Genomic DNA, 15,366 nt, shown 5'->3' on the forward strand with positions numbered 1-15,366 from the left:
TATTCTGTTGCCTTGACCCACACTATGTAGAACTCTCCAAATTGGACTAAATCTAGTTGAAATGCAAGTAAAAGCCCAATAATGTATTGTGCTTTTCTACCTCCAAATATCCTGTTGCCTTGACCCACACTATGTAGAACTCTCCAAATTGGACTACATCTAGTTGAAATGCAAGTAAAAGCCCAATAATGTATAGTGCTTTTCTACCTCCAGTATCCTGTTGCCTTGACCCACACTATGAAGAACTCTCCAAACTAAATCTAGTTGAAATGCAAGTAAAACCCCAATAATGTATACTGCTTTTCTACCTCCAATATCCTGTTGCCTTGACCCACACTATGTAGAACTCTCCAAATTGGACTAAATGTAGTTGAAATTCAAGTAAAAGCCCAATAATGTATTGTGCTTTTCTACCTCCAATATCCTGTTGCCTTGGCTTACACTATGTAGAACTCTCCAAATTGGACTAAAACTAGTTGAAATGCAAGTAAAAGCCCAATAATGTATTGTGCTTTTCTACCTCCAATATCCTGTTGCCTTGACCCAAACTATGTTGAACTCTCCAAATTGGACTAAATCTAGTTGAAATGCAAGTAAAAGCCCAATAATGTATAGTGCTTTTCTACCTCCAGTATCCTGTTGCCTTGACCCACACTATGAAGAACTCTCCAAACTAAATCTAGTTGAAATGCAAGTAAAAGCCCAATAATGTATTGTGCTTTTCTACCTCCAATATCCTGTTGCCTTGACCCACACTATGTAGAACTCTCCAAATTGGACTAAATCTAGTTGAAATGCAAGTAAAAGCCCAATAATGTATAGTGCTTTTCTACCTCCAATATCCTGTTGCCTTGACCCACACTATGTAGAACTCTCCAAATTGGACTAAATCTAGTTGAAATGCAAGTAAAAGCCCAATAATGTTTTGTGCTTTTCTACCTCCAGTATCCTGTTGCCTTGACCCACACTATGAAGAACTCTCCAAACTAAATCTAGTTGAAATGCAAGTAAAACCCCAATAATGTATACTGCTTTTCTACCTCCAATATCCTGTTGCCTTGACCCACACTATGTAGAACTCTCCAAATTGGACTAAATGTAGTTGAAATTCAAGTAAAAGCCCAATAATGTATTGTGCTTTTCTACCTCCAATATCCTGTTGCCTTGGCTTACACTATGTAGAACTCTCCAAATTGGACTAAAACTAGTTGAAATGCAAGTAAAAGCCCAATAATGTATTGTGCTTTTCTACCTCCAATATCCTGTTGCCTTGACCCACACTATGTAGAACTCTCCAAATTGGACTACATCTAGTTGAAATGCAAGTAAAAGCCCAATAATGTATTGTGCTTTTCTACCTCCAATATCCTGTTGCCTTGACCCACACTATGTAGAACTCTCCAAATTGGACTACATCTAGTTGAAATGCAAGTAAAAGCCCAATAATGTATTGTGCTTTTCTACCTCCAATATCCTGTTGCTTTGACCCACACTATGTTGAACTCTCCAAATTGGACTAAATCTAGTTGAAATGCAAGTAAAACCCCAATAATGTATAGTGCTTTTCTACCTCCAATATCCTGTTGCCTTGACCCACACTATGTAGAACTCTCCAAATTGGACTAAATCTAGTTGAAATGCAAGTAAAAGCCCAATAATGTATAGTGCTTTTCTATCTCCAATATCATGTTGCCTTGACCCACACTATGTAGAACTCTCCAAATTGGACTAAATCTAGTTGAAATGCAAGTAAAAGCCCAATAATGTATCGTGCTTTTCTACCTCCAATATCCTGTTGCCTTGACCCACACTATGTAGAACTCTCCAAATTGGACCAAATCTAGTTCATATGCAAGTAAAAGCCCCAAAATGTATTGTGCTTTTCTACCTTCAATATCCTGTTGCCTTGACCCACACAATGTAGAACTCTCCAAATTGGACTAAATCTAGTTGAAATGCAAGTAAAAGCCCAATAATGTATTGTGCTTTTCTACCTCCAATATCCTGTTGCCTTGACCCACACTATGTAGAACTCTCCAAACTAAATCTAGTTGAAATGCAAGTAAAAGCCCAATAATGTATTGTGCTTTTCTACCTTCAATATCCTGTTGCCTTGACCCACACTATGTAGAACTCTCCAAATTGGACTAAATGTAGTTGAAATGCAAGTAAAAGCCCAATAATGTATTGTGCTTTTCTACCTCCAATATCCTGTTGCCTTGACCCACACTATGTAGAACTCTCCAAATTGGACTAAAACTAGTTGAAATGCAAGTAAAAGCCCAATAATGTATAGTGCTTTTCTACCTCCAGTATCCTGTTGCCTTGACCCACACTATGTAGAACTCTCCAAATTGGACTAAATCTAGTTGAAATGCAAGTAAAAGCCCAATAATGTATTGTGCTTTTCTACCTCCAATATCCTGTTGCCTTGACCCACACTATGTAGAACTCTCCAAATTGGACTAAATGTAGTTGAAATGCAAGTAGAAGCCCAATAATGCATTGTACTTTTCTACCTCCAATATCCTGTTGCCTTGACCCACACTATGTAGAACTCTCCAAATTGGACTAAATGTAGTTGAAATGCAAGTAAAAGCCCAATAATGTATAGTGCTTTTCTACCTCCAATATCCTGTTGCCTTGACCCACACTATGTAGAACTCTCCAAATTGGACTAAATCTAGTTGAAATGCAAGTAAAAGCCCAATAATGTATAGTGCTTTTCTACCTCCAGTATCCTGTTGCCTTGACCCACACTATGAAGAACTCTCCAAATTGGACTAAATCTAGTTGAAATGCAAGTAAAAGCCCAATAATGTATAGTGCTTTTCTACCTCCAGTATCCTGTTGCCTTGACCCACACTATGAAGAACTCTCCAAACTAAATCTAGTTGAAATGCAAGTAAAACCCCAATAATGTGTACTGCTTTTCTACCTCCAATATCCTGTTGCCTTTACCCACACTATGTAGAACTCTCCAAATTGGACTAAAACTAGTTGAAATGCAAGTAAAACCCTAATAATGTATACTGCTTTTCTACCTCCAATATACTGTTGCCTTGACCCACACTATGTAGAACTCTCCAAATTGGACTAAATCTAGTTGAAATGCAAGTAAAAGCCCAATAATGTATTGTGCTTTTCTACCTCCAATATCCTGTTGCTTTGACCCACACTATGTAGAACTCTCCAAACTAAATCTAGTTGAAATGCAAGTAAAAGCCCAATAATGTATTGTGCTTTTCTACCTTCAGTATCCTGTTGCCTTGACCCACACTATGTAGAACTCTCCAAATTGGACTAAATGTAGTTGAAATGCAAGTAAAAGCCCAATAATGTATAGTGCTTTTCTACCTCCAATATCCTGTTGCCTTGACCCACACTATGTAGAACTCTCCAAATTGGACTAAATCTAGTTGAAATTCAAGTAAAAGCCCAATAATGTATTGTGCTTTTCTACCTCCAATATCCTGTTGCCTTGGCTTACACTATGTAGAACTCTCCAAATTGGACTAAAACTAGTTGAAATGCAAGTAAAAGCCCAATAATGTATTGTGCTTTTCTACCTCCAATATCCTGTTGCCTTGACCCACACTATGTAGAACTCTCCAAATTGGACTACATCTAGTTGAAATGCAAGTAAAAGCCCAATAATGTATTGTGCTTTTCTACCTCCAATATCCTGTTGCCTTGACCCACACTATGTAGAACTCTCCAAATTGGACTACATCTAGTTGAAATGCAAGTAAAAGCCCAATAACGTATTGTGCTTTTCTACCTCCAATATCCTGTTGCCTTGACCCACACTATGTTGAACTCTCCAAATTGGACTAAATCTAGTTGAAATGCAAGTAAAAGCCCAATAATGTATAGTGCTTTTCTACCTCCAATATCCTGTTGCCTTGACCCACACTATGTAGAACTCTCCAAATTGGACTAAATCTAGTTGAAATGCAAGTAAAAGCCCAATAATATATTGTGCTTTTCTACCTCCAATATCCTGTTGCCTTGACCCACACTATGTAGAACTCTCCAAATTGGACTAAAACTAGTTGAAATGCAAGTAAAAGCCCAATAATGTATTGTGCTTTTCTACCTCCAATATCCTGTTGCCTTGACCCACACTATGTAGAACTCTCCAAATTGGACTAAAACTAGTTGAAATGCAAGTAAAAGCCCAATAATGTATTGTGCTTTTCTACCTCCAATGTCCTGTTGCCTTGACCCACACTATGAAGAACTCTCCAAACTAAATCTAGTTGAAATGCAAGTAAAACCCCAATAATGTGTACTGCTTTTCTACCTCCAATATCCTGTTGCCTTTACCCACACTATGTAGAACTCTCCAAATTGGACTAAATCTAGTTGAAATGCAAGTAAAAGCCCAATAATGTATAGTGCTTTTCTACCTCCAATATTCTGTTGCCTTGACCCACACTATGTAGAACTCTCCAAATTGGACTAAATCTAGTTGAAATGCAAGTAAAAGCCCAATAATGTATTGTGCTTTTCTACCTCCAATATCCCGTTGCCTTGACTCACACTATGTAGAACTCTCCAAATTGGACTAAATCTAGTTGAAATGCAAGTAAAAGCCCAATAATGTATTGTGCTTTTCTACCTCCAATATCCTGATGCCTTGACCCACACTATGTAGAACTCTCCAAATTGGACTAAATCTAGTTGAAATGCAAGTAAAAGCCCAATAATGTACCGGTATTGTGCTTTTCTACCTCCAATATCCTGTTGCCTTGACCCACACTATTTAGAACTCTCCAAATTGGACTAAATGTAGTTGAAATGCAAGTAAAAGCCCAATAATGTATTGTGCTTTTCTACCTCCAATATCCTGTTGCCTTGACCCACTCTATGTAGAACTCTCCAAATTGGACTAAATCTAGTTGAAATGCAAGTAAAAGCCCAATAATGTGTTGTGCTTTTCTACCTCCAATATCCTGTTGCCTTGACCCACACTATGTAGAACTCTCCAAATTGGACTAAATGTAGTTGAAATGCATGTAAAAGCCCAATAATGTATAGTGCTTTTCTACCTCCAATATCCTGTTGCCTTGACCCACACTATGTAGAACTCTCCAAATTGGACTAAATCTAGTTGAAATGCAAGTAAAAGCCCAATAATATATTGTGCTTTTCTACTTCCAATATCCTGTTGCCTTGACCCACACTATGTTGAACTCTCCAAATTGGACTAAATCTAGTTGAAATGCAAGTAAAACCCCAATAATGTGTAGTGCTTTTCTACCTCAAATATCCTTTTGCCTTGAACCACACTATGTAGAACTCTCCAAATTGGACTAAATGTAGTTGAAATGCAAGTAAAAGCCCAATAATGTATTGTGCTTTTCTACCTCCAATATCCTGTTGCCTTGACCCACACTATGTAGAACTCTCCAAATTGGACTAAATGTAGTTGAAATGCAAGTAAAAGCCGAATAATGTATAGTGCTTTTCTACCTCCAATATCCTGTTGCCTTGACCCACACTATGTAGAACTCTCCAAATTGGACTAAATCTAGTTGAAATGCAAGTAAAAGCCCAATAATATATTGTGCTTTTCTACCTCCAATATCCTGTTGCCTTGACCCACACTATGTAGAACTCTCCAAATTGCACTAAAACTAGTTGAAATGCAAGTAAAAGCCCAATAATGTATTGTGCTTTTCTACCTCCAATATCCTGTTGCCTTGACCCACACTATGTAGAACTCTCCAAATTGGACTAAAACTAGTTGAAATGCAAGTAAAAGCCCAATAATGTATTGTGCTTTTCTACCTCCAATATCCTGTTGCCTTGACCCACACTATGAAGAACTCTCCAAACTAAATCTAGTTGAAATGCAAGTAAAACCCCAATAATGTACACTGCTTTTCTACCTCCAATATCCTGTTGCCTTGACCCACACCATGTAGAACTCTCCAAATTGGACTAAATCTAGTTGAAATACAAGTAAAAGCCCAATAATGTATAGTGCTTTTCTACCTCCAATATCCTGTTGCCTTGACCCACACTATGTAGAACTCTCCAAATTGGACTACATCTAGTTGAAATGCAAGTAAAACCCCAATAACGTATACTGCTTTTCTACCTCCAATATCCTGTTGCCTTGACCCACACTATATAGAACTCTCCAAATTGGACTAAATCTAGTTGAAATGCAAGTAAAAGCCCAATAATGTATTGTGCTTTTCTACCTTCAATAACCTGTTGCCTTGACCCACACTATGTAGAACTCTCCAAATTGGACTAAAACTAGTTGAAATGCAAGTAAAAGCCCAATAATGTATTGTGCTTTTCTACCTCCAATATCCTGTTGCCTTGACCCACACTATGTAGAACTCTCCAAATTGGACTAAATCTAGTTGAAATGCAAGTAAAAGCCCAATAATGTATTGTGCTTTTCTACCTCCAATATCCTGTTGCCTTGACCCACACTATGTAGAACTCTCCAAATTGGACTAAAACTAGTTAAAATGCCAGTAAAAGCCCAGAAGGTACCTGCAGGGTACGTGGTAGTTGTCCACGACCATCCAGTTGCAGACATCAACACTTTGTTTTCCCCTCCTCAGTTGATTCAGGATGAAATCAAAGCTCTTGTGCAGCTCCAGAACCGCGACCCACAAATCCCGCAAACCCCGACCGTCAAAACCGGCGACGGCACCAAGGACTTCATCCTGCCCTTCATCCCGGCCGACTGCACCTTCCCCCGGCGCGTGGCCAGTGACAGCGACAGCCTGGCCGCCCCGGCTCTCTCCCCGTTCAGCTCCCCGTCGCCGCCGCCACAAAGGTCGGAGGCGGCCAACCCCGGCGAGGAGCGCACGGCCACGATGCTCAGCAGCGGCTACGGGACTCTTTCCACCTGGGAAACGGGGCCGGAAGCTGAGCCCCGGTATTCCGCCGCCGTCCAGGAAGACGGCGAGGAGAGTCATGAGCCCTCAGTCCACCAGCAGAAAACCTGTGGGTGTGTACTTCTGCTTTTTCTGCAAAATTCTACGTTATTTATAATGGGTTATAAAACAGAATGCTGGACGACAGCAAAGACTTACTGTGGAGCAAAGACGCCGTCCACAATGTTAAGTTAAAGTATGGGTTATACTTGTATAGCACTTTTCTACCTTTAAGTTACTTAAAGCACTTTGACACTATTCCCGCATTCACCCTTTCACACACACATTCACACACTGATGGTGGGAGCTGCCATGCAAGGCACTAACCACCACCCATCAGGAGCAAGGGTGAAGTGTCTTGCTCAAGGACACAACGGATGTGACTAGGTTGGTCGAAGGTGGGGATCGAACCAGGAACCCTCAGGTTGCCGGGTGGGCCACTCTCCCAACCGCGCCACGCTGTCCAATAGTATTGTGTTGTTTGAACTTGAGCAGTTTAAAAGTGATTTTAGTACTGAGAACACGTCGTTTGCTGTGTCTTTAGCTTAATAATGACTATTCCTGAGGGAATTGTGCGTGAATGCTGAAGTTGAAGTGACGGAATGTAGTATGGATAGTTTGAATGTTGAAGAGTTGAATTTCCAGGAAAACCGGAATTTGGTTTGGAACTTGGGAAAGTGTTTGTTTGAATGTCCAGAACGAATTGAAGGTGGAATGGTTTAAATAGGTTGAAAAATGTGGGAATTGTGGAACTTTGAAAAATGGTCAATTCATTTTGAATGGGGAAAATGTCCCTAAAAACTGAGAATTCTAGGAAATTTGTGAGTTTTGTTGAAACGATTCCTGAAGAGGCTGAATATTTTGATGTCGGAAGGGTTTGAATCGGATAAAAAAATGTGGGAGGTGTGGAACTTTGAAAAATGTCCTACTCTTTTCAATGGGACTTTTTGGGGTAACCAAAAAACAACTTTGTTTTTCGTCCTGATTAAGAGGAGTGTTTTAACGGTGGAACAGTTGAAGTGGGTTGAAAAATGTGGAAGGAGCAGTCGACACAAAAACGGGTGAAAATAGGGTTTGAAAAACTGAGGAATTCTGGAAATTCCTGGGATTTTTTTAACTTGAAAAAATGATAGTTTGAATGTCTTGGATGGTGGAATGTGTTAAAGGTGGAATGGTTTGCATCGTTTGAAAAATGTGGAAATTATGGAAGTTTGAAAAATGGCCAATTCATTTTGAACGGGAAAAATTTCCAGGTAAACCAGAATTTGGTTTTGGAACTTGGGAAAGTGTTAGTTTGAATGTCCAGAACTAATTGAATGTGTTGAAGGTAGAATGGTTTTAAATTGGTTGAAAAATGTGGAAATTGTGGAACTTTGGAAAATGGCCAATTCATTTTGAATGTGGAAAATGTTCTTAAAAACTGAGAATTTTAGGAAATCCAGGAGTTTTTTTCCCACAATTGTTAAAAGGGAGTACACAATTCCTGAAGAGGCTGAATATTTTGATGTTGGAAGGGTTTGAATTGGATAAAAAATGTGGAAATGGTGGACGTTTGAAAAATGGCCAATTCATTTTGAACGGGAAAAATTACCAGGTAAACCGGAATTTGGTTTTGGAACTTGGGAAAGTTTTAATTTGAATGTCCAGAACGAATTGAATCTGTTGAAGGTAGAATGGTTTTAAATTGGTTGAAAAATTTGGAAATTGTGGAACTTTGAAAAATGGCCAATTCATTTTGAATGTGGAAAATGTTTTTAAAAACTGAGAATTTCAGGAAATCCGGGAGTTTTTTTCACACAATTGTTGAAATGAAGTACACAATTCCTGAAGGGACTGAATATTTTGATGTCGGAAGGGTTTGAATCGGATAAAAAAAATGTGGGAGGTGTGGAACTTTGAAAAATGTCCCATTCTTTTCAATGGGAATTTGGGAATATCAGGAAAAGAGGGAATTTTCGGGAAAACCAAAAAACAACTTTGTTTTTCGTCCTGGTTAAGAGGAGTGTTTCAATGGTGGAACAGTTGAAGTGGGTTGAAAAATGTGGAAGGAACAGTCGACACAAAAACGGGTGAAAATAGGGTTTGAAAAAGTGAGGAATTCTGGAAATTCCTGGGATTTTTTTAACTTGAAAAATGATAGTTTGAATGTCTTGGATGGTGGAATGTGTTAAAGGTGGAATGGTTTGCATCGGTCGAAAAATGTGGAAATGGTGGAAGTTTGCAAAATGGCCAATTCATTTTGAACGGGAAACATTTCCAGGTAAACCGGAATTTGGTTTTGGAACCAGGGAAAGTGTTAGTTTGAATGTCCAGAACTAATTGAATCTGTTGAAGGTAGAATGGTTTTAAATTGGTTGAAACATGTGGAAATTGTGGAACTTTGAAAAATGGCCAATTCATTTTGAATGTGGAAAATGTTCTTAAAAACTGAGAATTCTAGGAAATCCGGGAGTTTTTTTCCCACAATTTTTGAAAGGGAGTACACAATTCCTGAAGAAACTGAATATTTTGATGTTGGAAGGGTTTGAATCGGATAAAAAATGTGGGAGGTGTGGAACTTTGAAAAATGTCCCATTCTTTTCAATGGGAATTTGGGAATTTCAGGAAAAGAGGGAATTTTCGGGAAAACCAAAAAACAACTTTGTTTTTCGTCCTGATTAAGAGGAGTGTTTTGATGGTGGAACAGTTGAAGTGGGTTGAAAAATGTGGAAGGAACAGTTGACACAAAAACGGGTGAAAATAGGGTTTGAAATACTGAGGAATTCTGGAAATTCCTGGGATTTTTTAACTTGAAAAAATTAAAGTTTGAATTTCTTGGATGGTGGAATGTGTTAAAGGTGGAATGGTTTGCATTGTTTGAAAAATGTGGAAATGGTGGAAGTTTGAAAAATGGCCAAATCATTTTGAATGGGAAAAATTTCCAGGTAAACCAGAATTTGGTTTTGGAACTTGGGAAAGTGTTAGTTTGAATGTGCAGAACTAATTGAATGTGTTGAAAGTGGAATGGTTTTAAATTGGTTGAAAATGTGGGAATTGTGGAACTTTGAAAATTGGCCAATTCATTTTGAATGTGGAAAATGTTCTTAAAAACTGAGAATTCTAGGAAATCCGGGAGTTTTTTTCCCACAATTGTTGAAAGGGAGTACACAATTCCTGAAGAGACTGAATATTTTGATGTTGGAAGGGTTTGAATCGGATAAAAAAATGTGGGAGGTGTGGAACTTTCAAAAATGTCCCATTCTTTTCAATGGGAATTTGGGAATATCAGGAAAAGAGGGAATTTTCGGGAAAACCAAAAAACAACTTTGTTTTTCGTCCTGATTAAGAGGAATGTTTTGACGGTGGAACAGTTGAAGTGGGTTGAAAAATGTGGAAAAAGTAGTCGGCACAAAAACGGGTGAAAATAGGGTTTGAAAAACTGGGAATTCTGGAAATTCCTGGGATTTTTTTAACTTGAAAAAATGATAGTTTGAATTTCTTGGATGGTGGAATGTGTTAAAGGTGGAATGGTTTGCATTGTTTGAAAAATGTGGAAATGGTGGAAGTTTGAAAAATGGCCAATTAATTTTGAACGGGAAACATTTCCAGGTAAACCGGAATTTGGTTTTGGAACTTGGGAAAGTGTTAGTTTGAATGTCCAGAACGAATTGAATGTGTTGAAGGTAGAATGGTTTTCAATTGATTGAAACATGTGGAAATTGTGGAACTTTGAAAAATGGCAAATTCATTTTGAATGTGGAAAATGTTCTTAAAAACTGAGAATTCTAGGAAATCCGGGAGTTTTGTTGAAAGGGAGTACACAATTCCTGAAGAGACTGAATATTTTGATGTTGGAAGGGTTTGAATCGGATAAAAAATGTGGGAGGTGTGGAACTTTGAAAAATGTCCCATTCTTTTCAATGGGAATTTGGGAATATCAGGAAAAGAGGGAATTTTTGGGAAAACCAAAAAACAACTTTGTTTTTCGTCCTGATTAAGAGTGTTTTGATGGTGGAACAGTTGAAGTGGGTTGAAAAATGTGGAAGGAGCAGTCGACACAAAAACGGGTGAAAATAGGGCTTGAAAAACTGAGGATTCTGGAAATTCCTGGGATTTTTTTAACTTGAAAAAATGATAGTTTGAATGTCTTGGATGGTGGAATGTGTTGAAGGTGGAATGGTTTGCATCGGTTGAAAAATGTGGAAATGGTGGAAGTTTGCAAAATGGCCAATTCATTTTGAACGGGAAAAATTTCCAGGTAAACCAGAATTTGGTTTTGGAACTTGGGAAAGTGTTAGTTTGAATGTCCAGAACGAGTTGAATGTGTTGAAGGTAGAATGGTTTTAAATTGGTTGAAACATGTGGAAATTGTGGAACTTTGAAAAATGGCCAATTCATTTTGAATGTGGAAAATGTTCTTAAAAACTGAGAATTTTAGGGAATCCAGGAGTTTTTTCCCCACAATTGTTAAAAGGGAGTACACAATTCCTGAAGAGGCTGAATATTTTGATGTTGGAAGGGTTTGAATCGGATAAAAAATGTGGGAGGTTTGGAACTTTGAAAAATGTCCTATTCTTTTCATTGGGAATTTGGGAATTTCAGGAAAAGAGGGAATTTTCGGGAAAACTAAAAAACAACTTTGTTTTTCGTCCTGATTAAGAGGAATGTTTTGACGGTGGAACGGTTGAAGTGGGTTGAAAAATGTGGAAAAAGTAGTCGGCACAAAAACGGGTGAAAATAGGGTTTGAAAAACTGGGAATTCTGGAAATTCCTGGAATTTTTGGGAACTTTAAAAAATGATAGTTCGAATGTCTCGGATGGTGGAATTTGCTGAAGGTGGAATGGTTTCATCGGTAGAAAAATTTGGATATGGTGGAAGTTTGAAAAATGGCCAATTCATTTTGAATGGGAAAAATGTCGCGGAAAACCTGGAATTCTGGGAGTTTGTCAAGAAAAAGTCTGCGGTTCCCGAATAGGCTGAACAGTTTGAAGTTGGAACGCTTCGAATCGGGCGAAAAATGCGTAGGGTAAGGGGTATCGGGGTGGTGTATATTGTAGCGTTCCAGAAGAGTTAGTGCTGCAAGGGATTCTGGGTATTTCTTCTGCTGTATTTATGTTGCGTTACGGTGCAGATGTTCTCCCGAAACGTGTTTGTCATTCTTGTTTGGTGTGGGTTCACAGTGTGGCGCATATTTGTTACAGTGTTAAAGTTGTTTATGCGGCCACCCTCAGTGTGACCTGTATGGCTGTTGACTAAGTGTGGCTTGCATTCAGTTGTGTGTGTGAAAAGCCGAAGATATTATGTGACCGGGCCGGCAGGCCAGGGGCAGTGCCATTAAAGTTTATTGAGGCTCTGTACTTCTCCCTACGTCCGTGTATACTGCGGCGTTTTAAAAAGTCATGCATTTTACTTTTTGAAACCGATAACTTAAAAACCGATATTACATTTTAAAGCATTTGTCAACCGATAATATCGGCAGTCCGATATTATCGGACATCCCAAATTACCTCCCTGCTTGGCACTCAGCATCAAGGGTTGGAATTGGGGGTTAAATCACCAAAAATTATTTCTGGGCCACCGCTGCTGCTCACTGCTCCCCTCACCAGGGGGTGAGGGTGATTGGTCAAATGCAGAGGATAATCTCACCACACCTAGTGTGTGTGTGTGTGACAATCATTGGTACTTTTTTACTTTTATTTATCATGTGTCATGTACCAAATGATATGACTATGGGTTAAACAATAGCATAATTGTCAATAAAAAATAAAAAGTTAACAGTGTACAATTAGCATGCCAACAGTTTGCACGTGTCTTATACCAAGTAACATGACTCTTGGTGCTGCTGGAGTGATCGAAGTGCAAAGAGCCAGCTGATTGGGTCAGTGCCAAAAAAGTACTGGTTTCGGTACCCATTCCTAGGGACGATAGATGGTGTTTTACGGCTCCTAAAGCGGCTCTACTGTGGCAACGTCGTTAAAAAGTCATTTTAGTAGTGATTCCTATTTCTGCAGCCAGGTGTTGACCTCCTGGGCGATGAGGCAGAAAGTCCGTTCCAAGAAGAACAAGGCAGGTCCCTCCCAAATTCCCGAGTACGAGGAGTTGCCACGCAGCAACGCTGAGTCAGCACGACCCCCGCCGGAGAGCACCGACTCCCAGGAACAGGACCAGGTACAGCCGGCCCCCCGGTGCCATCCTCTGGTGTGCGGGCTTAATCTCTTTCTCCTCATTTCCAGCTCCAGCATCCTGCTGCCTCGTCCTCCGGATTTTCCCCACTGAGGAGAAGCGACAGCTTCTTGTCCGATATCTCAGGTGACCACCGCTATCGCCCCACCAATGTTTGGGTCAGCGCTTGACGCCATTTTTGTCATCAGGCCTGACTTACTGGCGCCTGAACGAGTGCGATCTGTACCATCCGCTGCCCGACAGCTTTGAGAACGGCGCTTACTTCCTGCAAGAAGTTTCCACGGCTCAGGTGAGTTCCTCCACACGTGAATGCCTCCGTGCTCTCCGCCTGTGCCAGTGAAAACACATTTATGTATACATGTGTATATATATATATATATATATATATATATATATGTAACCGGTGGTCTTTTCCTCTGCGTTGTGTGTTGTTTATGGAAGACGACCGACACCATGGGTTTCTCCACTGCACTTTACTGATAACACAGAATACAATTGTCATCAAAAACTTTGTGCCATCGTCGAGCCCCTAGACCAGGGGTGCCCATTACGTCGACCGCGGGGGGTGTGTCAGTCGATCTCCAGCCAGGCTTTTAAAAAAAAATAGACCTAAAAATTAGTGATCATCAATCTTCACCAAGACGTCACTTAAATGACATTCACGGTACCGGAGGGTCTTGTGAGATGACGCTGGCTGCTGCAAGATCATTATTATGAAAATATGACCGAGAGGAAGGCGAGAAACACTTTTTATTTCAACAGACTCTCGCGCCGTACCTTCCGTCAAAACTCTAAAGGCCGACTGCACATTTCCTATCTTCACAATAAAAGCCCTGCTTCATGCTGCCTGCGCTAACTAAATACAGAGTCTCGGAAAACTGGCGTGCACAAGCGATCCCTCAGAAAGCTGGCGTGCACATCACTTGTGCACGCCAGCTTTCCGAGAGTCTTTATTTTGTTAGCGCAGGCAGCAAGAAGCAGGGCTTTTATTGTGAAGATAGGAAATGTGCAGTCGGCCTTTAGTGTTTTGACGGAAGGGACGGCGCGAGAGTCTGTTGAAATAAAAAGTGTTTCTCGCCTTCCTCTCTGTCATTTTTTCATAATAATGAACTGGCAGCAGCCAGCGTCATCTCACAAGACCCTCGGGTGCCGTGAATGTCAATCAAGCAAGCTACGGAATTTGCCGCCAATGTTTTTCTTGTAAAGTGTATGGAAGCTGGATGAATTAGATGCCAAAAACCAACCACTTTCATGTGGTATTGTACAGAAAGGACAACTTTTTTTCTCCTCCATTTGAAAATGTGGGCGTTATCATCATTACTGTCTGATTCCAATCAATGCAAGTCATCAGAATCAGGTAATACACCAACTTATATTCTTGTCTTTGTGAAAGAAAGACATCTATATGTGTTACACATGCTTGTATTATCATTAAACACATTTAACTTGTTTACAAAAATGTCTCCTTCATAAATAAATAAATATAAATGATATATATAAATGAGGTAGATCCCCTCGAGTTGGTCAATTGATAAGTAGCTCGCCTGCAGAAAAAGTGTGGGCACCCCTGCCCTAGACAAATATAATAATAATGAACAAGAAATGAATTAAAGTTCTTAAAGGGGAACATTATCACAATTTCAAAAGGGTTAAAAACAATAAAAATCAGTTCCCTAGTGGCTTGTTGTATTTTTTGAAGTTTTTTTCAAAATTTTACCGGTCTCGGAATATCCATAAATAAAGCTTTAAAGTGCCTTATTTTCGACTCTCTGCGAAGACACTGGCCATTTCCCTGTGACGTCACACAGTGCTGCCAATGTAAACAAACAATGGGAATACCACAGCAAGATATAGCGACATTAGCTCGGATTCAAACTCGGATTTCAGCGACTTAAGCGATTCAACAGATTACGCATGTATTGAAACAGATGGTTGGAGTATGAAAATATTGAAGAAGAAAATGAAGCTATTGACGCTATTCATAGCCATAGCATGGCCGAATAGCTGCGTTAGCATCGCCGGTATAATGTGCGGACCAAACGATCAGGACTTTCGCATCTTTTGACACTGGAGCAACTTAAATCCGTCGATTGGTAAGTGTTTTTTTCGCATTAAAAGTGGGTGGAAGGAAACGTAATATAGTTGCAAATGCATCTGCAGGTTATCTATACATCTCTGTTCCATGTCTGCTTTAGCACCACCGGTAAATAGCATGTTAGCATCGATTAGCGTAGCATTTTAGCATCGATTAGCTGGCAGTCAACATCAACAAAACTCACCTTTGTGATTTCGTTG

At 39.6% G+C, this 15,366-nt stretch overlaps 1 protein-coding gene across 3 annotated transcripts in view; it reads left to right on the top strand.

Moving 5' to 3' along the window:
* Positions 1–15,366, top strand: part of LOC133557398 (M-phase phosphoprotein 9) — an 88,601-nt gene that overhangs the window by 11,983 nt on the left and 61,252 nt on the right. For all 3 annotated transcript variants that reach the window (XM_061907817.1, XM_061907819.1, XM_061907818.1), the window contains exons 5-8: positions 6,591–6,982; positions 12,900–13,056; positions 13,122–13,197; positions 13,260–13,360. In XM_061907817.1, coding sequence (XP_061763801.1) covers positions 6,591–6,982; positions 12,900–13,056; positions 13,122–13,197; positions 13,260–13,360 — 726 coding nt within the window. The remainder of the gene's footprint in view (positions 1–6,590; positions 6,983–12,899; positions 13,057–13,121; positions 13,198–13,259; positions 13,361–15,366) is intronic.

The sequence above is a fragment of the Nerophis ophidion genome, linkage group LG08, assembly GCF_033978795.1.
Source record: "Nerophis ophidion isolate RoL-2023_Sa linkage group LG08, RoL_Noph_v1.0, whole genome shotgun sequence".
Taxonomy (NCBI): domain Eukaryota; kingdom Metazoa; phylum Chordata; class Actinopteri; order Syngnathiformes; family Syngnathidae; genus Nerophis; species Nerophis ophidion.